At 39.3% G+C, this 25,343-nt stretch overlaps 1 protein-coding gene across 1 annotated transcript in view; it reads left to right on the top strand.

The window, feature by feature from the left end:
• Positions 1 to 25,068, top strand: part of Dhc98D (Dynein heavy chain at 89D) — a 971,787-nt gene extending 946,719 nt beyond the window's left edge. Inside the window, exons 55-56 of the mRNA XM_090387912.1 lie at positions 14,100 to 14,245; positions 24,919 to 25,068. Of these exons, the coding sequence (XP_090244038.1) occupies positions 14,100 to 14,245; positions 24,919 to 25,068 (296 nt within the window). The remainder of the gene's footprint in view (positions 1 to 14,099; positions 14,246 to 24,918) is intronic.
• Positions 25,069 to 25,343: the final 275 nt, after the last annotated feature.

Below are 25,343 nucleotides of genomic sequence, written 5' to 3'. Positions count from 1 at the left end.
TATCCAGGTATCATTGTAAAGAGGAGAGGGTGGCATGATGACCAGGCTGACTCCAGATATCATACTGGTCACGAAAAATGCATCACGCATTCTAATCACACTACTAGTGAATGTAGGCACCTCCATAGCCAGGTGAGAAGGAGCAGCAGCAGTGCGTAGCACATGCTTCTTGATTAGACCGGGGTTCGAGTCCGTCACCACCAAATACGGAGGATGTGGAAAGGTCAGGGAATGACCACTGCATATCCCGAAGCAATATGGCCTTAGAATGCCGCGGATGACGTCACTTCCGTGACGTCATCCGCGGCAGGAATTCCCAAGGATGTTTCACATCAAAAAGTCGGCAAAACTGCAAGCCCGTTGTTAAAATATTCACAGCTTACCACTGCTGTGGTAAGCTGTGAATAAGCTGTGAACACACACACACATATATACAGTCATTCAATGAAATGGCTGGTGGTGTTTTGCAGTTATCAGAGTTTGAATGTCTGGTTGAAACAGTGGTAGTTTCAACCTTAAATCTAGTTCAACATTCAGATTGTTTCTGTGCTTTTATTTCCGAAACAAAGTGCGGAAAATCCACTTTCACAAACATATGTTGTGGAAAAAGGCATAAAGTATTTCACAGGTTTATCAGATAATTCAGTACTCAGAATGAACATGTAACCTGAAGTCATCCAGATTCTTTTGGGTAAAGACTATCTTTAGAGAGTTATCACATGAAAGTTCTGTTAAGCTATCTTGTTCTTTTGTCTGAATTGTGAATACAGAATTATCAACATTCGCAAAAAGTTTTCTAATCCAGTGATATCTTGAATTAGGATCATGAAAATATGCATGCAGCTTTATCTGGAGGTTTTGCAAGGGTTCACTTATGTCACATTTTACTTTGTACTGAAGCTGTATCTTTTTTTTTTTTTTTTAAATTAAACAGTCTGATAGACATGAAAATGATTCCTAGTTTGTTTGGTTTAATTGATGAGACCACAAATCTAATTTCCTGATGATAGCTTCTATTTTGTCACGAAAACTTAAATATATTTGTGGCTTTTCCCTAAAGACAGGTTCAGTTCATTAAGGTGGCCAACAATATCAGCTAAGAATGCCAACTTTGCTAACCAAGAAAAGTTATCAAAACAATGCAAAAGCTGAAAATTTGATTGAAGCAGAAAAATTCTCATTTCATCTCGCAACTTGAATAGGCAAGTAAGAACCTTCCGTCGAGAAACCCTATGAATTTCAGTATGCAAAAGTGAGTAGTTGACAACGATCACTGTGCATTTCCTGACAGAGAGCCGCAAAAACTCTTGGATTCAAAGGGTGAGACTTAATAAAATAAACAACAATTTTTACAGCTTCTTCCAAAACTGCCTTTAACTCTGGACATTTTTTTCACTGCTAGTTGCTAGTGATTGTCTGTGGATACAGAAGAATAAATTTTGCTTCTGGTGACAGATTTCATCCGAACGTGAACTCCTCTGTATCTGCTTGTCATAATGTGAGCTGTCGGTACTAATTCTGAGACATTTCTCTCTGGTGAGTATGGGCTTGGCACACCCAGGGTCCTGAGCTGAATATCATCATTCTTCTCTTTCTTGGTGATTCCTCTCTCTCTCTCAGGTAATAGGGAAATTTTTTATTTTTGGCCAGTGCAGCATAAACCTCAGATTTCCTTGTACCATACGGCTAATAATAATAATAATAATAATAATAAAATTTCCACCAATCAATATGTCTCAGAATTTAACTTTTAAGAATTCATCCAGAATTTTAAAAATTGCATCTGACATGGCTTGTGTATGCAAAGATTTGCAAAAGACTTCAGGGCTGTACGCAGTACTCAAGGTGTGGCCTGACTATTGCCTTATACAAAGGGATAATAACCTTCTTGTCTCTGCTAGGAAAATTCTGATATATCATTGACAAAATTCCATGACCTGCTCTGGCAATCCATCTGCACTGCTCCGAGAACTTCATATCAGACTGCACAATTACCCCCAGGTCTTTTACACTCTCCACCTCCCTCAGTGTAGTACCACACAGTTGGTATGCTTCTCTTGGGTTGATACTACCCATATGCAGTACTTTTCATTTGTCAATGTTAAACTTCAGTTACCACTTCTCAGCCCATCTGCCTAACTTTTCTAGATCCTGTTGCAGTAGCATACTGTCTTTACTGTCTTTATTAACAACCCTACCAACCTTTGTATCATCTGCAAACTTGGACATTAAGCCTGATATGCCTTCATTGATATCATTGATAAATACACTAAAATCAATTGACCCAACACCGAAGTGGGGAATTAGTGGGGGATTCCACTAATAACTTAAAGTCAACTTAAAGCAGTGTACAATGATTACCACTCTCTACCACTCCCACTCAACCATCCCTTTATCCATTGCAGCAACTTTCCCTTAATGCCATACTGCTCCAGTTTTACAGCAGTCTTCCATGTGTAACAGTATCAAAAGCTTTCCTGAAATCCAAGTACAGTCAGTCCTCGTATAGCACGATAATTGTGTTCCTAGAACATATAAACAACAGGCCCTATGGGAAAAATAGGGTTAGGTGCCGACCACCCAAGATTGAACACACATTTGTAACCAAAACATTACCAAACACAATAAATAATCGTAATAAAATACTTACGTATTTTATTACTACTATTACATAATAAAATATTGCTAATGCTTTTGCTTCTATCGTAAACAAACTTGTTTTTGTTTGATTTTTTATCCAAACAGATGACAGCCGTTCCTTCTCTTCCAATTCTTTTTGTCTTAATCTAATGGATTTTAATTACACTTTCAGTTGTTCCTGCTATGAAAGTTGTTTTTATTTTCTCTGCATTCTTTGTAATTCTCGACATTGCCTCATTTAGGGCTGTAGCACGTTCAATATCACATGGTCTTTCATATCGCTCAAAGCGTTTCACAAATTCATATTTTTTCTCTATCGACAGAGGCGAACTGGCCGTAAGCCTTACCGGGGAAACCCCGATGGGCCTGAGGCCCGTGTGATTTTGGCCATAAATCATAGTATGAGGCCACTATAAATTTTCCAGGGTAAGAATTTTTGAGTCAGTCCGCCTCTGTTTATCGATATTGCTTTTCTTTTTCTCTCTGAATCTGCAATGTCTTCACCACGACGCCTCCTTTTCACACCTTTTAAGTATTTTACTCATTTTTAGGGAATAAAACACAATTACAAAACGAGGAGGCACGCTTGATACACATAAACAAAGCTGCGCGTGTGTAGCAACTAAATAAACAACACTGTAAACGCAGAGATACATTATTAACACCTCACATTTTACTAAATTTACCACATTTCTAGGGGTTACTACCATAAAACAATAAAAGCAATTTCCATTTGCGTTTCTGCTAGTGGAATCTGTTATAAACTAGTATTAAACTCCATCTAATTGCATTTGCGATCTACCGATAGCTGGAATTGTGTTGGTTTTTACGTTATTATGGTGAAATGTGTTTCCCCTTCACTGATATAAAAAACATAAAATACATTTTTAGAATCTTCTCTTCATTCCTATCGTGTTGCGTTCGGTTGGAGTGATTCTGCGTTCGACTGCCATTTCTTGTAAACACAAAGGCGAATCATGCATAAGCGAATTCGGTTCGTGTTTTTTATCGTTCCCCTATTTATAAATCGTGTATGATCAAATTCGTGTAGTGTAAACACGTGTTATACGAGGACTGACTGTATATGATATCAAAATTATTTTTTGCATCCAGTTCCTTTGTGACCACATCCTAGTATTCAATCAAATTGGTCAGACAAGACTTCCCCTAAACAAACCCGTGCTTTGTCTTAACTATTATTGCAGTCTTGTCTACGTCATACTACATCACTACTTTATCCAGTGACTCTATTATTTTCCCTGGAACAGAAGGTCTATAATTATTTGTGTCACCCTTTGAATGCCCTTTTTGAATTGGGATACATTTGCACATCTCCAGTCCATGAAGACCTCCCTTGAATCTTAGGATGCTGTTATAATTATGGCTAAGGGTTTCCTTACTTCCCTTTCCGCCTTCTTCAATATAACTGGATAGGTTCCATCTGCCCCAGGTACCTTTTTTATGTTTAACTTCAACAATTTCTCCTCCACTTTGCTCTCCATTATAACAAAATCATTTAGCTCCCGGTTAGAGTTTAGTACAGAATTCCTCATGTGTGAATGTACATGAAAAATACTCATTCAGTTTGTCAGTTATCTGAGCAGGATCATTAACAGATGAACCACTAACATTAAGTGGACCAATCCGATTCGTCCCCTTCCTTCCAGAGTTTACGTAAGTACAATAAAGAAGTCTTTGCTGTTTTTCTTTGCATCCTTTGCCAAGGATTTCCCATAATCAACCTTCTTGCCTAACCTGCTTTGTGACTTGATTACAGACTAGCTTATATCTGCCTTGATTAGAGACTAGCTTATATCTGCCTTGATTACAGACCAGCTTATATCTGCCTTGATTACAGCTTATATCTGCCTTCTGGGACTTGGACATCATCTGGGTCATCTGATGATTTATATGCATCCTACGAATATTTCTTCTCTGCCACGAACCTCATTAGTTCCTCTGACATCCATTTAGGTCTAAATCTTGAACAGTATTTCTTAGTTGGTATGAAAATCCTAGTAGCTTCTAAGATTAATTCCTTGAAGACTTCCTATTTAGAATTTGCTGTTTTTAACATCATTAGCTGATCCCCCTCTATAGAATTTAGAAACTGTCTGAGACTCCTGTCTACTACTGAGACTTCGAAAACAGAAATCCTTCCCCTTAGCCTTGATGGTAATTTCATCAAGATTGTAGATGTAGATAAAGGAAATACAAACACCTTGTAGTTCCTTTATCTACAAATGATTAGCACATGAATAATCACTACTGATAATCAGATCAAGATCATTGCTCCTGTGGTTGCCCCTCAAACATGTTGCTGTAGAAAACAATCATCCAATAAATGCATAAAAGTCTTGCTATCATGCGAGTGACCAACCCACAAGTTCCAGTCAATATCTGGAAAGTTTAAAATCCCCCATTACAAGACATTCTGATTTACTAGCACACTCTCTTTCTCTGCACAATTGCTCATTGTACCCATCAAAGTCATTAGGCCTATAACACACTCCTACTCTCATATCCCTTTTCCCAGGGATACTAACTCAACATTGCACTGTCCATCCATGTCAACTGGATGCACTTCCTTTGATTTTTTGTGTTTCTTAACTAACAGCATAACACCCCCTCCCTTCTTACCCTATCTATCTTTTCTGTACACATTGTACTCCCGAAATTCCAATTCTGCACTGCTTATATCTGTGTGACACAATGTCTCTGATATCCCAACAATATCTGCCTTTGATGTCTTGATCAGCACTTCAAATTCATCAAATTTATTTACTGTACTTCTAGAATTGGTGTACAAGCAAGTATACATGCACCTGTTCTTACTCCTCATTACCCTAACACAGCCCATGTATTTACTTGTTCCATGATGACTCCCAGCAGCTCTTGAAATCCCCAGCAACTTACTCTCTAGGCTACTGCTCATTACAATAGAAGCAGAATATTTGCTGATGCTATCGAGGCAGTATTAGGTGGTTCAGAAAACTGCTAGCTTGGGGGGGAGACAAAGACTAATAGATTAACAGTAGCCACTGGCAGAGGTGAAAGAGATTCTTGCACTGCTTCTATTGGAATGAGCAGAAGCCTGAAAAACAAGATGCCGGATATTTCAGAGACTGCTGGGAGTCATTGCAGTACAAGTAAACACATGGGTTGTGTTAGGGTAGCTAAGAATAGAAACAGGTGCATGTATACTTGCGTGTACACCAATACTAGGAGTTTAGTAAATGAATTTGAGGTATTGCTCAAAACATCAAAGGCAGATATTGTTGGGATATCAGAGACGTGGTGTCACACAGATATAAGGAATGCAGAACTGGAATTTGGGGAGTACAACGTCTACAGAAAGGATACAAAGGGAGGAGGGTTTATGCTATTAGTTAAGAAACACATAAAATCCAAGGAAGTTAAGCCAGTCGTCATCGCTGGACAGTGCAATGTCGAGTCAGTTTGGTGTGACATAAGCATTGGGAGATCAAAATTGAGAGTAGGAGTGTGCTTTAGGCCTAATGACTCTGATGAGTATAATAAGAAACTCTACAGGGAAATAGAGTGGACTAGTAAATCAGAGAGTCTTATAATGGGGGATTTTAATTTCCCAGATATTGACTGGAATTTGGGGGCTGGTCACTCACACACTAGCAAGGCTTTTGTGGATTTATTGGTTGATTGTTTTCTACATCAGCATGTTCGGGAGGCAACTAGAGGGAGTAATACTCTTGATTTGATTATCAGTAGTGATTCTTCATGCATTAAGAATCTGCAGATAAATGAACCACTAGGTGGCAGTGATCACAGCGTGCTGAAGTGGGATTTACTCAAAGAGGTAACTACCATTAGGGATAAAGGGAAGGGTTATTGCTTTCGTAAAGGTGACTACGGTGTACTGAGACAGTATTTAAATGCTATACAGTGGGACCAACTGATGATGTTACCAACATCAAATTCAAAATGGGAAGCATTCAAAGAACTTATCTTGGAAGCTACTAGACTTTACATACCAACTAAGAAATATTATTCAAGGTTTAGGCCTAAATGGATGTCAGATGAACTAATGAGACATATGGCAGAGAAGAAAAATGCATCGGATACATATAAATTAACACGTGACACAGAAGCCTATGATAGATACAAGTTGATCTGTAACCAAGTTACAAAGGAGGTTAGGCAGACGAAGGCAGATTACGAGAAATCTTTGGCAAGGGATGCAAAGAGTTCTTTACTTATGTAAACTCTAGAAGGAAGAGGATGAATCAGATTGGTCCACTTGATATCGATGGGTCAACTGTTGATGATCCTGCTCAGTAGCCAACAAACTAAATGAATATCTTGCATCGCCATTCACACATGAGGAGTTATTCAGCCAGGGGAATACCAGAGGTTTATTCAACTCTGGCAATAAGCTAGAGAATCTTGTAATAACAGAGTAAAGTGGAGGAGAAATTGTTGAAGATAAACACAAGCAAGGCACCTGGGGTGGATGGGATCTATCCAGTTATATTAAAGGAGGCAGCAAAGGAAGTAAGCAAACCCTTAGCCATAATTATGAGAGCTTCCTTGGACTCAGGAGAGGTAACCACAGACTGGAGATGTGAAAATGTGACCCCAATTCACAAAGGAGGATCAAAGGCTGACACAAGTAATTATAGACCTGTGAGTTTAACTTCTGTTCCAGGAAAATTAATGGAGGCACTGGTTAAAGAAGCACTGCAGGATCATCTAGACAAGACTTCAGTTATAGCTCGGACACAGCATGGTTTTGTTAAGGGGAAGTCTTGCCTGACCAATTTGATTGGATACTATGATGCAGTCACAAAAGAAGTGGATGCAGGGAATAACTTTGATATTATATACTTGGATCTTAGAAAGTCTTTTGATACTGTTGCACATGGAAGACTGCTGCACAAATTGGAGCAGTGTGGCATTGGAGGCAAATTGCTGCTCTGGATAAAGGGGTGGTTGAGGGGGAGAAGACAGAGAGTGGTAATCAATGGACACTGCTCATCGTGTACTAATGTTATTAGTGGAGTCCCTCAGGGTTCAGTGTTGGGTCCATTATTGTTTTCTGTATTTATAAATGATATTGATGATGGTATATCAAGCTTAATGTCCAAGTTTGCAGATGATACGAAGGTTGGCAGGGTTGTCAAGGACACTACTGACTCTATGCTGCTGCAACAGGATCTGGAAAGGTTGAGCAGATGGGCTGAGAAAGTGGCAAATGAAGTGTAACATTGACAAATGTAAAGTACTACATATGGGAAACAGCAACCCCAGAGCAACGTATCAACTCTGTGGTACTACACTGACAGTGGTAGAGAATGAAAGGGACATGGGGGTGGTTGTACAGGCAGATATGAAGTTCTCTGACAGTGCAGACAGGCTGCAAGAGTAGCTCATTGTGTATTGTCAATGATATATAGGAATTTTTCTAGCAGAGATAAGGAGGTGATTATTCTGTTGTATAAGGCAATGGTCAGGCCACACCTAGAGTACTGTATACAGGTCTGGAGGCCTCATTTCAAGAAGGATGTAAAGCTGCTGGAACGAGTACAGAGAAGGGCAACAAGATTAGTGAATGGAACAAAGGGGTGCTCTTACGAAGAAAGGCTTAAGTTTTGCAAATTACAGTGTCTGGAGACTAGGCACCAGCGAGGTGATCTGATAGAGGTGTATAAAGCCTTGAATGGTTTGAATATGCTCAATGCTGATGGGATTCTTCCTCTTGCTCAGAATAATCACCTGAGAGGGCATACATTTATTATTATTATTATTATTATTAATATCCACATGATGCAAGGAAGCCTGGGGCTTATGCTGCACCAGGAAAAAAAAAAAAAAAAATTTCCCGAGTAACCCTGAGAGAGAGAGAGAGAGAGAGAGAGAGAGAGAGAGAGAGAGAGAGAGAGAGAGAGAGAGAGTCAAAAGTAGAAGGGAATCACCAAGAAAGAGAAGAATGATGATTCAAGTTGAGAAAGATAGATGTAGGATAGACGTGCGGAAATTTGCCTTTAGCCAGTGGGTGGTTGGTTGGTGGAACAGACTTCCATCCCTTTTCGTGGACGTTGATAGCCTAAATAAGTTTAAGGCTCAGCTGGACAGGTATTTTGAACAAACAGAGGGGTGAAGTGGAAGTGGTTTTTTTTTTTTTTTTTTTTTGGCTGATGCTGCATAAGCTTGCTTTCCTGCATCAAATGCCTCTACTAATGCTAATGCTAAAGAGCAAGAATCACTTTCTTCTCTGCTTGCAGCTACTGTAATCTTTTTGTCTGTGAATTCCCCAAGCTAGCAGTTTTCTGACCCATCTAACGTTGCCTCGATAGCATCAGCAAATATTCTTGCATTCTTTCTATTTAAGAGTATGGCTATTCCTGTAGAAGCAGTATCTCCTGTTAGCAAGCGCAGATCACGCTGAAAAAAATTCTACCCCTTGAGCCTTGCACAGTCTCTCCAGGGCTGAAATGATTGTCAAGGCTCTCAACTTATACTCCCTCCTATCGTGTCTAAGCAGAATTGCAGACACTTTCAAATTTAACCCTAACTCATGACTTTATTTCAACATAAATATGACCTCTACTTGTTAAGTAGATCTGGAGTTCTCTTACTCTTAAGGTCATTAGTTCCAATATGTACAACTAATCCTTTTGTGCCTTTAAAAGATGATATCCGCTCTACAACGTCCTCAACTTTCGTCTCTGGCAGACATACCCTGCTCCTGTTCCATCTATCCTTTTTGCATAATATATTTCCCATTTCCCTGAGAATTAGAGTCACCGATAAGAACTAACTCCTGTGGGACCAGTGCATTCTGCCTTGAAGATTGCCGCTGTGTTGCCTGATGCACAGGAGTGAGCTCTGGCATTGAGTTCGGCAGCTGAGAACTTGATGGGCTCCTAATTAATATTTTCGATGGCATCTACACTGCATCTCAAACTCTCATAGATACCCATCAGGACACTGAGATGGCACCTAATTTCTTCACAGTCTCTGCACCTATGACACACAAAGCCATCGTCCTTGGCTAGTTCACATCCTGTTCTATAAAGGCCTGCAAACATTTCACATTTTGCACATTTATTTTGACTGTGATGCTGTGGAGAACCACCCCCTTCAGTTCTCTGATTAATGTAAAGATTATCCTATACAAAGAAATAGGTAACATATAATTACAAAACTGGGCTGGTTCAACAGCCTCAGACAGCAGTCCTGCCATCGGATGCCTTATGTTTTGGCTAGTAACCAATCTACAAGTTCCTTCTCTTACTTTTATGTCTCAAAAAAAAAAAAAAGTTCAGGACTGCCTTGTATGGAAATTACCCTGGCCTGACTGAGGTAACGACTGGAAAAAGGAAAAAAAACATTCTTTGCTACTTGGAACGCAAGCAGTATAACTCACAAGGAAGGTCAAATTGATGATATTCTGGTGCAAAAGAAAATTAAAATAGCTATTTTGACAGAGACAAAAAAAGAAACTTCAGGGAACAAGAGAAACCAACAACTACATTATATCAAACCAGGTTCTTATCCCTCAAATACTGGATTTTAAAATGGCTCAGTAAGATTGCAGGTCTACCACCTACTATTTAAAAATCTGTCATGCTCTCCAAATCAAATTTGCTATCATGGAGGTATCACATTATCTCTAGGAATCTCATTATCTTCGCTCAACTCCTGTCCGAAAACTAAACTCATCCAATATCTGGGAGATCATTGCCAGACCATAAGGTCGGAATAGAAGCCTCACTAGTGCAGTACCATCTAAGCTGCATGACATGAATTACTTGGACTATATGTTTCCATTTAACTCTATTGAATTATTTAACACGTTATCCATTTCCAGAAGCTGTGCAACTACAAAACCTACAGGTTTTCCACTCTCGCAGATATATATGCCCCTCCTGGACCCGTTTTGTTCTTGAAGAAGAACAAAACGGGTCCAGGAGGGGAAGATCATATATTAATACTTACTTCACACTCAAGCTCCTGATAGAAAAAAGAAGAGAGTTTAATTTGGAAACCCAACTTTTATTCATAGATTACAAAAAAGCCTTTGACAAGGTGAACCGAACAAAATTATTTGAAATCTTAAAAGAAGACAATATACCAGACCAGTTGATCACAGCCATCCTCAATATCTATAAAAATAATAGAATAAAAATTAAGATTGAATCACAAACAACTGAATTGGAGACAGTAAATACAGGGGTGCAACGGGGATGTGGACTGTCCCCACTTCTATTCGATATAAATATAAATCATATTAAAAGAGAATGAGGGAAAATCTCCAAGACAGGCATTGAAATTAGCCATAAAGCAAGAATGGACACACTACCTTTTGCTGATGACCATGTTCTAATAGAAGAAAATGAGAACTCATTGCAGAAAGTCATCTTCTCATTAAACAAATAGCAAAATCGTTTCATATAGAAATTTCAACTTCAAAGACAAAAGTGATGGCATTTAAAGGAAGAGATCCAATGCGAAGCAAGATCTGCATTGATAATAATATTATTGAACAAGTTAACACTTTGAAATATCTAGGATACCACCTGTCATATGAAAAAGAAAGAGATATTGAGCAAAAAAGTACATAATTACATAGGAATTACTAAAACTATAAACCATATTTTCAAATGTAATCTGGTGCATAAAAAAACAAGAACACTGATAATAACACCCTCACCAGACCTATCCTAACCTGTGGCTCTGAGGCATGGACATTGAGCAAAGGGGAGAGGAGGAGGAAGTTGACTGGTGCAGAAATGTGCTTCATGTGCAGAACTGCAGGTATACCAGACTTGACATGAAAAGGAATCAAAACATCCTGTCAGAACTGCAGACAACCTCAGTACTGAATTATATTGACTCATACAGAAACAGATGGATCAAGCATGTAGAGAGAATGGAGGAAGGACACCATCCAAATGAGATTCTAAACTACAAAACCTCGGGGAAGGAGAGACAGAAGCACACCCCTGCAAAGATGGAGAGAGACTGTAACAGGCCACTAGGCCCAATACTGGACCGGAAGAAGAAGAAGAAGAAGATAATTACAAAATGTGAAAAAAATCATGAAATATACTGACATTTCATTTAAGACAGGATATAATTACATTTTAGCAGTGCTATGAGTTTCTTTAATTATTCACACCAAAAATTAAATCAATTTCCACATAATGAAATAATTAGCATAACTTACCAAATACTGCCAATTGGATATTGTAGAAAGAGGCTGTTTTTGAAGAGTTAGCCAAAAAGAGGATTGATCAGCAACCAAGAATTTATGTAGCCCTTTCCTTTGTTCACAGAGAAACACTCACAATAAGTGTTAAATATTACATATCTCTGTTCAGGATTACCTTGACTTCTATTCTCTCTTGGCATAAGCATATCACAAATATTGCTTCCTCTGAATCTAAAAAACTTTCCCCCCATAACCTACCTACCTACCTACCTATCTCTCCCCCCCCCAGGGGTGTCCAAATCTTTTTGGCTGGAGAAGGGAGGCTGTTCCAGAAAACAAAAGTTGAAGGAAAGTTGGTTCTGTGAAGTTGGGCACTAAAAGGATGCAAGGATGCTGACTGGTTGCAGCACATGTTCTGATTTAATATTTAATGATTAAATATTAAAATCCAACAATTATTACATAAAACTAATAACATTCTTATTATATGGTTATAATAATATTGTCAAATACTGAGGGATATATTAAACATCATAAAGAATGCAATACAAAGATGTCAAATATTACAAAAAATTGATATTTTCAAAAGTTAGTGTGAAAGTATATTTTGTGGTAAACTAGTCTTAAATTCAGGAGCACATAGCACTTCTGCATAACAGCCCACATTCAGTCCATTCCTGCAATGTGCAGGAATGAACTGCATGCAGACCATTCATGCACCCCCCTACTTTATACACTGAGTGATCACTGAATTATGACCACCTCTATGAAAACTGAATGCGACCCGTTGACCACATCAAGTACGAGAGTGCGGAGTTAGTCGACCTGTGTAGCATAGATAAGGTGTCAGTTGTTCAGTAGGTAGTAAAATTCTGAGTGTGATGGGTAAAAGAAAGGATTTACCGGACTTTGATAAAGGACAGATTGTGGGTGCTCGATGAGCTGGTGCCTTGATTTCCCAAATGGCTGAACTGGTGGGGATGTTCGAGAGCCGCCGTAGTTAAAGTGTACCACGAATGGCATCAAAATGGTCAAACAACAACCCGACGGCAAAACTGCAAAGGTCAGCAAAAGGTTGATGTTAGAGGTGAGTGCCAGGTCCAACGGCTCGTACAGGCGAACAGGTGCAGCACTGTTGAAGAGTTGACTACCCAATACAACATGGGCCAACCTGGAATAATATCTGGCATGACCATGCATTGCACATATGTGCTATACCAGCAGATGACCCCTACGGCATCCTCTCCTAACCAAGGTTCATCATTGTAAAAGACTCGCCTGGTGCAAAGAGCATGCAAGTTGGACGTTAGAAGACTGGAAGAAGGTGTGCTGGGCAGATGAGTCACGTTATTTATTCCACACTGTGGATGGTCGTGTACAGACATGTGGCTCTTCATCCATCAAAAGTGCATGGTATCAAAAGTGCAGGCCAGTAGAGGCGGTTGTTTGGTGTGGGGTATGTTTTACTGGCAGGAACTTGGACCCCTGGTGCATGAGGAACAATGTATCAGTGGTCTCCACTATCGTCAACTCCTTGTTGACTGTGTACACCCCACTATGTTTCACTTTTTCCCGAATGGCGATGATGTCTTCCAAGATGATAATGCGTCAAGCCATCGGGCACTTGTTGTGTAGGAATGGTTTGAGGAACCCAGTTCTGATTTCCAACATATCAATTGGCCTCCGAACTCTCCCAATATCAATCCCATAAAGCACTTGTGGGACACTATGGAAAGGCATATCAGGCATCTGGACACCAATGACCTCCATACCTGCATTGCTGACCGCATTACACACAGCTTGGTTGGCCATACCTCCGGAATGCTTCTGAAATCTTGTCGAATCAATGCCACGTCGGATAGCTTCTATACTGAGGGCAAAAGGAGGACCTACAAAGTATTAGGCAAGTGGTCATAATTCAGTGATCACTCAGTGTATAATGCATTAATCATCACTTTGTCTATACTAGCAAAGTTCCTATACATCATTGACAGAACTTCCATGATTTATATTAGCTGCCTGTACACACTGTTGAGAGAACTACATATCAGGATGATAGTTCCAAAGTCCTTCCATTATCATTTACCTTGCCTTTTGGTTCTACCCAAGTATTCTATGATTACTGTTATCCAAATTTTCTTGTATTAAGTGATTGAAAATATCAGACCTTAACAAGTTAATTAAGCAAATTAGTCAAACAAACTAAATTAATTCATCTTGTGAGTGTTCAATAAATCATCAGTTTTGCTCTTTAATATTGTTTCAGGATGTTACCTTACTGGACTTTATTTGGAAGGTGCAGCATGGGATAAGGAAAAAGGTTGTTTAGTGCCAGCCAAATCAAGAGAACTTGTGCAAGCATTGCCTATTCTTCAGATTACCCCTGTGGAGATTCACAGACTCAAGTTGCAGGTCAGCCCTCTTCTCTCTCTCTCTCTCTCTCTCTCTCTCTCTCTCTCTCTCTCACACACACACACACACACACACACACACACACACGATAATGAAAACCTTCAGGTTTTCATATCGGTGATTGCTCTTTGATATTGTTTCATGATATTGTTGGATGTTGCATTGCTGGCTTGATGGTTCATGCTCTTGCTGACAGCCTGCGCCATCCAAAGTTGTTGATGTTCTCATGAAACGGAAGCACGACTGTATCGCACTATCTAGAAACACCATGGATGCTTACGCCACATGACCAGAGAGTACTTGAAGGGTAGAACATTAATGTTATCAGACATCCCTACAAAAACCAACCAGAAGTTTAAGGTATCAATAGGGCTTCAGGTCAGTCTATATGCACACACTACATATGGAGCTCTGCAGCCTATTTCTGTGGGAGAGTGGTGGCACATAAGCCAAACATGACCAACAACATGATCAGTGGTCTTGCCTTGGTACATTGAGGACCATAATTAGTGCATAAAACAGTGGAAATTGTTTCCATGGAGTGATGAATACACCTTATTCTAATCAGATGGGCAGGTGTGATTGTGGAAGATATTTGGAGAATGTGTGCTACCAGAGTGCATTGCTAAAAGTGAAGTTCTGAGAAATGGGGTTACGATATGGTACTGATTCTCATGGCACAGACTAGAATCTTTGGTGATTATGCAGAAAATTATGAATGCTGATGCGTATCCTATTACAAGTTTTTCATTTCACTATTGATATTTCAGGAGTGAAATGGGAGGGTCTTTTTTTTTTTTTTTTTTTTTTTTTGGCTGATGCTTCATAAGCTTGCTTTCTAGCATCATATGCCTCTACTAATGCTAATGTGTCATTGGACACAATGGGCTCCTTGGCGATGTACAAAGGGTACTAGGAAAGTTTTGCAATATGACGCAACAATGAATCACAGGAAGCTGCTTGTTGCTGCATGTTGAGACATGTTCATACGTGCATAGTAGCCGCCGCGCCAAGTCGATGGGCTCAGTTATTCATTAGTAGTGAGAGTGTAAAGTGCTTGCAATGGCATCGTGGTCATGAAATGAGATAAGGACAGTTTTGCGGTATAATTTCGTGCGTGGTTTAACCATAGACCAGTGCTTAGAAGAAATGACTCTTGCACTAGATGATGATTGTCCACATCGTACAACGATATTCAGGTGGTATAGAGAATTCCAAAGGGGAAATTTCACTCTGGAGGATTCTGAGAGGCCGGGAAGGCCACGAACGTCAGTTACGGAGGAAAACGTTACTGCTGTGAGGAAAATGCTTGACGAAAACAGGCGAGTGACCTACCAACAGATAGAGGATATTTTGGGCCTAAATGCACCAGCAGTTCGTTCGATTCTGCAAGATCATTTGCACGTGAAGAAACTTTGTTCTCTCTGGGTGCCGCATCAACTGACTGAAGAGCAGATGACACGACGTGTGACTTGGTGCCGGGAGATGTTAAAAAAGTTTGATAAGGGACAATCTCGGTATGTGAACAACATCGTGACAGGTGACGAGACTTGGCTGTACTATTACGATCTGCCGACCAAGGCTCAAAACAAAGTTTGGGTCTTTGATGATGACGACACACCCGTAATTGTCAGAAAATCCCGATCTGTAAAGAAGAAAATGATAGCTGTATTTTTCAAATCGAGTGGAATTGTGGAACGTGTCGTTTTGGACATGCAGAAGACAGTCACAATTAAGTGGTATACTGAACAATGCCTGCCTAAAGTCATTGGATCTATGAAGAACCTGCGGCCAAAGTCAAGAATGGACACCTGGTACCTCCATCACGATAATGCTCCAGCTCACCGCACCAAAGCCTGCACCGAATATTTGACCACGACAGGACTGAAACTTCTCGAGCACCCTCCCTACAGTCCAGACCTTGCTCCCTGCGACTTTGCACTGTTCCCGCATGTGAAAATGAAGCTAAAAGAGAGGCGGTTTTCCAGTGATGAGGACCTTCTACGGGCTTGGGACAACGAGTGTGCTTTACTCCCTAGTGAAACTTGGCAGAACTGGTTTAAAGATTGGTTTTGGAGGAGAGAGGTGTATTGAATGTAGAGGAAATTACTTTGAAAAAATTAAATAAACAAAGCTGTATTGCAAAACTTTCCTAGTACCCTTTGTATTTGCTATAGTTTCTGGTGTTGATTACCTGGTCTTAGATGGCGAGCATGAATCCTTCAGTCTCGGGGAAGAGCATCCCGCTTGTGAGCCATGAATGGGAAGCAATTTTTTTTATGTGATCTTGATGGAGGTCATAGTAGTGGCTGCCATGGAGTGTCTTCTGTGCCCATCTTTCTAGCTTCATCCTGGTTGGGAGGGTACTCCTTGCTTAGATTGAGTGGGGTATACCTCTTATCTATCTTCCTTATGGCCTGATGGAGTGCTGCTGCTGTGTGTTTCTGGAAGTAATCCTTCAGGTTAGCAATTGCTGTTTTCTGTTGCTTGATGAAGTTTATCAGGCCCTTTCTTTCCGAGCAATTGTCAGTCTCTCCACGGTTGACTTTGGGCGGTGTTGGTGGCTCTTGTTCATCATTGTCCTTATCTTTCCCATGATATCCTCCAGCTCCATGTTAGTCCAATCTATGACCCCGAAGAAGTATATTAGCACTGGGACTGCATAGGTGTTTATGGTTTTAACTGTGTTCCCTCTGTTCACTTTGCTTTCAGCAGGCTTCTGAGTCTCTGATGGTATTTTTCAGTCAGGCAGGCCTCAATTTCCTTGTGCTGTAACTGCTGAGCTTGCATCATCCCCAAGTATTTGTAGGCCTCTCCCTCTGCCACAGCTTCAATCTCTTTACCAGTCTGCAGCTGGTAGGTTCGGTTGACTAATTTTCCCTGATGCAATCTGTGGGTCTTGCATTTGTCTAGACCAAATTCCATCCTAATATCATTGATGAATTCTTTGGTTATCCAGATTAGTTGCTGGAGTTGCTTCTCGGTTCCCGCTTAGAGCTTGTCATCCATGTAAATCAGGTGGGTGAGGGTGTACAGGTCCTTCCTTCCTCCTTTGAGGTTATATCCATACTTGCTGCTGTTGAGCAAGATGGATAGCGAGTTAAGTGCTAGAGAGAACCACAGTGTGCTCAGGGCATCTCCCTGAAAGATTCCTCTCCTGATGGGGATTGACCTGTTTGTGATGTTCTCGACCTTAATGGTGGTACTCCATTTTGCCATCATTTCTCCCAGGAAGTTTGTCACTATGGGATTGACTTTGTAGATGTTCAGTGCTTCTATTAGCCAGCTATGAGGTACGAAGTCGAAGGCCTTGCAGTAATCGATGGAGGCTGTGTACATGTTGTGGCGCTTCTTGTAGGCTTGCTCTATAACTGCAACATCTATGGTTAATTGCTCCTTGCATCCTTTCTGCTGTTCGGCCTTTATGTTCTGGCTCTCCAAGTGGTCTGATATCTTCCTGTCAGGATCTTGTACATTGTTGGGAGGCAGGTGATTGCCCTATATTTCGCCAGGTTTCTTGTATCTTCGTATTTAGGCTTCAGATATGTGATTCCTTGAGTGAGAAACTTTGGGATTGTCTCTGGGTGCCTTATCATTTGGGTGAACGCTCTGCCAGGTGCTTGTGTGTGCGTGCGTGCGTGCGTGTGTGTGTGTGTGTGTGTGTGTGTGTGTGTGTGTGTGTGTGTGTGTGTGTGTGCGTGCGTGCGTGCGTGTGTGTGTGTGTGCGTGCGTGCGTGCGTGTGTGTGTGTGTGCGTGTGTGTGAGCGAGCTTCTTGTACCAGTGCTGTGGAGTTCGCCAGTTGTGAGAGTTCTTGATCGTCTGTTTTACTTCTTCCCGAATTTGCCATCTCGCATCTCTTGTACGTCCTTGGTTTTCTTGCATTCTAGGTCTATCCAGGGGGCTCAGCTGTTATGTCTTACTTGCCCCAGAACTCCTGAATCATCTTCTGCTCAGGTGGTCCATTCCCTTCTTTCCCATCTTCTCTGAGACTCCTGTAGAAGCCTCTTTCCCCATCGAAGATTCAGTTGTTTTTTCCCTCTGGGAAAATAAACAACCTATTATTGTTATTATTATTAATATTAGCCATATGATGCAAGGAAGCATGAGGCTTATGCTGCGCCGGCCAAACAAATTTCCCCGAGTTACCCTGAGAGATGGAGAGAGTGAGTCAGAAGTAGAAAGGAATCGCCATGAAAGAGAAGAATGATGATATCCAGCTCAAGACCCTGGGTTTGCCAAGCTCATACTTACATGAACATGAAGTGATGAAGTGACTTAAATGAAGTGATACAAGCAAAGAGAATCATGACCTTACTCAAAAAGACAGTAGTCTTTTTTTGACAAGGAGAATTATCCTCACTTTTAGTTCTCCAAACTTTCTAACAGCTGTCAAAGCAGGCTATCTCCCCTGCCATGTCCAACCTACATTCCAAACCCCATCAGATGCTACAGTTGCCAAAACTACAGCTACTCCCAAACTGCACATCGAGGTGAGGCTGTCCTAACTGTGTATACAAGGAGTACAGACAATTTGACTGCACTCTTACAACTCCTCATTTTCCAAATTGTAAGGGTAACCTTGGCATTCTCCAAAACATGCAAACTATGGAAGCAAGGGAAAAAATCCAGCAATATAAAGTAGAGAACAAAGTCACATACTCAGAGGCAAGAAGGCGAATAAAACAGCAGAGTCAAAGTATACATATGCCACAGCTATAATCTATATTGGTTTTCAAACATCCATTTTAATACCTATTTCAATAGGTATTCAAATGGATGCATCAGTTCCTCCAGACATATCAGTTGCTAACTGAACACATTCCTCATTTTCTTGTAGAAATTGACAGCTTAAATGAATTAAGGCTGAACTTGTTTGTTTGTTTGTTATTTGGTTTTTAGGAGCATTAGCAACTAAGGCCATATTGCTCCGGGGATATGTGGTGGTCATTCCCTGACCTTAGGCGCCTCCGTAGCCAGGTGGGAAGGAGCAGCAGTGCATAGCACACGCTTCTTGATTAGACCGGGGTTCGAGCCCGTCACCACCAAATACAGAGGATGCGGGAAGGTCAGAGAATGACCACCGCATATCCCGGAGCAATATGGCCTTAGTTGCTAATGCTCCTAAAAACCAAATAACAATAACAAACAAACTTCCCTGACCTTTCTGCATCTTCCGTATTTGGTGGTCACGGGCTCGAACCCTGGTCTAATCAAGAAGCGTGTGCTACGCACTGCTGCTCCTGCTCACCTGACTATGGAGGCGCCAAAGGCTGAACTAGACAAACTTTTGGAGTGAATGGATGGGTGAAACGGGAAGGGCTTTTTTTTTTTTTTTTTTGACTGATGCTATATAAGCTTGCTTTCTTCCATCATATGCCTCTACTAATGCTATTCCAAGTATTTCCCTTTACAACAAACAACTGAAGAAGCCAGTAATACCTGATTACCATCTTCCATATGATGTTCCTTTCCTTCACAGACAAACAAAAATGACCCCAGGGGGCTCACATCTGGAGGGTATGAGCTTGGCACACCCAGGGTCCTGAGCTGGATATCATCATTCTTCTCTTTCTTGGTGATTCCCTTCTACTTCTGGCTCTCTCTCTCTCTCTCTCTCTCTCTCTCTCTCTCTCTCTCTCTCTCTCTCTCTCTCTCTCTCTCTCTCTCTCAGGGTAACTCAGGAGGGTTTTTTTTTTTTTTTTTGCTGGTGCAGCATAAGCCTCAGGCTTCCTTGCACTATATGGCTAGTAGTAATAATAATAATAACAATAAAAGTGATTGCAACCATTGCACTCTACTGGAATGAATACTGATGAAATCAACATTCATTCCAATGAGAATCAAAAACTACCCATAAAACCACATAATTGAAAGAATCCTTCATTTTAGAGGCTTTTGGAATGTAAATAATATTTTACATGATCTTATTGATTAGTATGTTCCAGCAGGCATATCCTTACAGGAAACTTATTTAAATACACAAATATGTTTCACTTCAGACCCCTTTAAAAATTATACTATCTTTAGATGAGATAGGAGTATTTATTTGCCACCCCTCCATGGGTTAGAAACAATATTCCGAAGATATTTCACTTCAGACCCCTTTAGAAATAATATGTATTATTATTTAGACTAAGAAGCACATTATATTCAGATCCCTTTAGAAATAATAATACATATTATTATTTCTAAAGGGATCTGAATATAACGTGCATTGTAATTGGCATCACTCTTATAATAACTTCCATATATCTTCTCCTAATTTTTCATTGTCCTCAGTGATCTAGAAAATCTAATAGATCAATTGCCTTTTCCATTCTGCTTACTTGGGGATTTCGAAGTTTATCATCTGCTGTTGGGATCTCCAATAATCCACAAGAGAGATAAGCTAATAGAATTCCTTCTTGATGCTTATCAGCTTACCCTGTTGAACTCTATTCATTTTTCTACAGGATCCATGACTACCATAGACCTTTCATTCTCTTCTCCTATCATATATACTAATACACTTCTTTATGACCCACCAAATAGTAACCATTTACCAATTCTCCATAAACTTTATCCAAACTTGGGTAAACTAGTCTCTAATGCATTGCAGCACCTCTTTTCAAAATTTCATACGGCTTACTGGAATGAATATGTCTCCCACATTTAGTTTGATAAATAATGTCATTGAACATATTAACTAGATTTTACAAGATGCTACCTCTGTAATACCAAAATCTTTGCCAAGAAAATACAAACACAGATTACTAGTGGAATCAGGAATGTCGTATGCTACATCAACATTCAACAAGAGAGGTAAGCTAATAGAGTTCCTAGTTTTGAAAATTCCCTACAACTAGTAAACTCATCAATTTAAAAAGACCTCAAAGCCAAGTTCCATCAAATATGAAGAAAAGCAAAGAAAGATGCCTGTATTAGTTTAGCTTTAACTATTAAGGACACAGACACATCTGGAGAAAAATTCAAATAATTTTTTTCAATTTAATTTTTTTTAAATCACTAAATATAAATATGCGTAGTCTCCAGCATTGATACTAAACTGGAAAGGGCAGGAGTTGTCTTTAATGGCAGAAATAGTGAATGCTTCAACTGAATCATTTGCCAGTATATTGGCTGCAGCTGCCTAGCTGCAGAACAACATAAAACGTCAATTTCTCTACCGTGGTTTCACTCCCATACACCAGCTATTCACATCAGCAGAACTTTTAGTATCTCTAAATAAAACATCTAGTAATGCTGTAGGTCTAGATGGAGTCTACTACATAATGTTAAAACAACTAAACAACAAAGCGAAAAGTTTATTGTTAAAATTCTGTAATAAAATATTTTTGAACTCCTGGCATCACTCAATTGTCCTAGTCTTCCCAAAGCCAGGAAAGGATTGCACCTTTTCACATAATTATAAGCTGATTTCACTAACCAACTGTTTAGGCAAAGTCTTGAAAAAATTGGTTAGTGGGTAACTAATGTAGTTCCTGGAAACTAAAAATTTTCTAAACAGTAATCAGTATGGGTTTTGGTAGAATTGCTCCATGTTAGACGTGATGATCAAGGCAGAAGCAAAGATCTGCAGTGCTTTCATAAGGGGACCACATGTCATGGTTAATCTTGCCATTGAGAAAGCCTTCAATACCACCTTGCAATGTGCTGTTCTTTGAGGTCTTCATTTTCTTGGTTTGAGAGGCCAGTTACCCCAATTTATACAAAATTTCCTATTCCACAGAACATTTCAGGTTAGTTATCTATACAATTTATCCAAATAACTTGATCAAGAGGAGGATGTACTGCAAGGTACATCCTCCTCCTCCTCCTCCTCCTCCTCCTCTTAACATGACATTCCAAATACTGTTGAGTCTTACATGTTTGCTGATGACCTCATTATCTCTTGTCAGTCACAAACTGTGAATACCATTAAAAGGCAACTTCAACTTTCCATAACCAAACCTTCAGACAGCTTGTCTAAATCACACCATCTATTGGCACCCCAGGACATATCTCAGCTGCATCCTAGGTGCCAATAGAAGCTCCCTCTTACAGCTCTATAGAACTTTATTTTGGTCCTGTTTGGATTATAGATCACCACTCTATCACTGCAAGAAAAAGCTCTTTATTATGTCTGAATATCATCTAGCAGAGTGCTCTTAGGTGATCTGTGGAACCTTCAGAACATCTCTGGTCCACAGCCTGTATGTTGATGCAAATGAAACCCCTCTCCATCTCAGGAGAAAAACTTTAGTGTATCTATGTGGCGAAAATTAAAAGTATTCGATCTTACCCCATTTAGGTGTACCTATTTGATATCAACATGTTATGCTGTATTGGAAGAACTCATGTATAGTTGGAATATTGATTTCCAGCTTATGCTACAAGATGTTACTACTCCTGAACTTCCCTGGACTCTATTCTTGCCTCTTTGTGAATCTTCACAAATACCTTTTTTTGGTATTTGCAAAGATTTCTTTTAGAAATGGGGAAAATGCTCCCTATCAAACAACCTTCAGCAGCTACATTGGAAAATTTGGAAAAATTACAGGTCTAACTGATGGCGGTTCCAAAATAAATAGATATAGGTGTGTGTGTGTGTGTGTGTGTGTGTGTGTGTGTGTGTGTGTGTGTGTGTGTGTGTGTGTGTGTGTGTGTGTGTGTGTGTGTGTGTGTGTGTGTGTGTGGGGTAGCAGTTTCTTTCATCTTCTCAGTAGCTGGTTCTCTTCCTACTGCAGAATTCAGGAAGCTACATTCTGCAGGAATTGAATCTATACTGCTGAATTGTATTAATAAAACTATTTCTAGACAACATAAGAAATTGCCCTTTCAATCAAATTCTGATATACAGGGTGTCCCAAAAGTCATTGTGTATTTTGGTGAAACAGTGTGATTTTCAAATAAATTTCATTATGACAAGTATATTTATTGTTTTTTACATAAAACGTAAGTATTTGTAATGTGGTATTATAAGTATTTGCGATGTGTTATTAATGAGATGTTATTATAATTTTTATTAATTTTTTAATGTTTTCTTTTCAGACCCATAATTCACAATGAATGTTCAAGAACAAAATTTTGTTGTAACATCCTGCATCAAAGGAATGAAATTTTGTGAAATTAGAGAAAGAGTTCCGGTCCTATATACAATGCAGTTCGTGCACTGGTGAATAAGTTTAAAAGAACTGGGTGTGTGCGTCACAAGGAGAGATGTGAATCCCAAGGACAGCATGTGAAAGCATTGAATCAATTCAAGAAATGTTTGAAGAGGACCCAAAATTATCAGTTAGGGAGGGATCTTGAAGACTGAACATACATGAATGAGGACAAAATTTTCAAGATTATAAATGATGCTAGAACTAGGGGACATAAATACAAGTTACCGGGGGAAATGTTTAGATTGGACTGCAGGAAGTTTTATTTTAGCCAGCAAGTTATAAATTACTGGAATAAGTTGCCTACATGGGTGGTAGAGGCTGACAGTTTGGGGAAATTCAAAGGTCATCTGGATAGTACCTTCGGGTGAGGGAAGTGCATAGGATGATAGGTTTAATTTCCTTTTCTTTTATTAATTATTATTATTTATTTATTTTTTTTATCATTGTTTTATTCAGGTTTTTTTTTTTTTTTTTTTTTTTTTTGGCTGGTGCAGCATAAGCCATAGGCTTTCTTGCACCATGCAACCATTACTAATACTAATACTAATACCCAAGACATCAGTTCACAAAATTTTGCATTCAACACTGATGAAAAAGCCCTAACACATCCAAGTGTTGTATGACCTGCATGAAGAAGATTTTCCACGTTGAGCAGCAAAGTGTGCAGAACTTATCAATCAAATCCAAAATAACAGCTTAATGGACCATATCTTGTCTTGTTCAGTGATGAGGCAACTTTTCACACTTGTGGTAAAATTAATAGCCAAAATTATCATATCTGGGCTTCCTGAAAACCAGCTGTCCTTGGGCATCCACATCTCTCCTTGTCATGCACAGACCCAGTTCACCAGCACACAAATTGCATTGTCTGTAGGACCAGGACTATGAAATCTCCTTGAAAATCTTTCCCTAATTTCACAAAACTTTATTCCTTTGATGTGGGATATTACAACAAAAATTCACTCTTGAACATTCATTGTGAACTATGGGTCTGAAAAGAAAACATTAAAAAATTAATAAAAATTATAATAACATCTCTAACACATTACAAATACTTACATTTTATGTAAAAAAAAGAATAAATATACTTGATGTAATGAAATTTATTTGAAAATCACACCAAAATACAGACTATATATATATATATATATATATATATATATATAGACTCCTTAAGTGCAGTTACCACCAGTGTACTCATTATTGAATTTATTGAATGAATATATATATATATTCATATTGGTTTCTTCACAGTGTTGCTGAGAAGAAATCAATATGAAGAAACTTTGGTTGTCCACAGAAGCGTAGCTACCCTTTTTCGAGCCCGGAGGCAAAGAACACATTCGAGCCCCTACTTAATTAATGAAAATTGCAAAAACAGGAGACAGCCAGCCAAAGACGCCGGCCCCTAAAGGGCCCTGGGTCTGGAGGCAATTGCCTTGCCTGCCTACATGGTAGCTACGCCACTGGTTGTCCAGTTTGTGTTTACCTGTAATATATCATTTTTCTTCCTTTCCTTTTTTTAGAATACATTTCGAACTCCAGTATACACAACATCAGAAAGAAGAAATGCCATGGGTGTAGGTCTTGTATTTGAGGCCAACCTTTATACTGCAGAACACATCAGTCATTGGGTATTACAAGGCGTTTGCTTAATCCTTAACACTACTGACTAACCATAAAATTAAAAATCCTCATTAAGCAATTGAATAACATAGAATTGCTAATTTATTAAAATAGTTTTTTAAGCTGTATAACCTGTTTTATGTTCATATTTAATTTTATAAATTTAATTTTTGAATCACTCATTGTCTTGGTAAAATTAGTTTTCAGAGCGACATGCTTTCTTTTTTTGAAGTCTTTATTTATTTATTAACTAAATTAACTAAATAGAATCTTGTGTTTATTGTTATTTTCTGTATATAGACAAAATTCAAATTTCAAGATACCA

The sequence above is a fragment of the Mastigoproctus giganteus genome, chromosome 2 (assembly GCF_048544385.1).
Source record: "Mastigoproctus giganteus isolate SK-2022 chromosome 2, ASM4854438v1, whole genome shotgun sequence".
Taxonomy (NCBI): domain Eukaryota; kingdom Metazoa; phylum Arthropoda; class Arachnida; order Uropygi; family Thelyphonidae; genus Mastigoproctus; species Mastigoproctus giganteus.
Note: the sequence above shows the minus strand (reverse complement) of the source record. Positions and strands in the feature narration are given on the sequence as shown.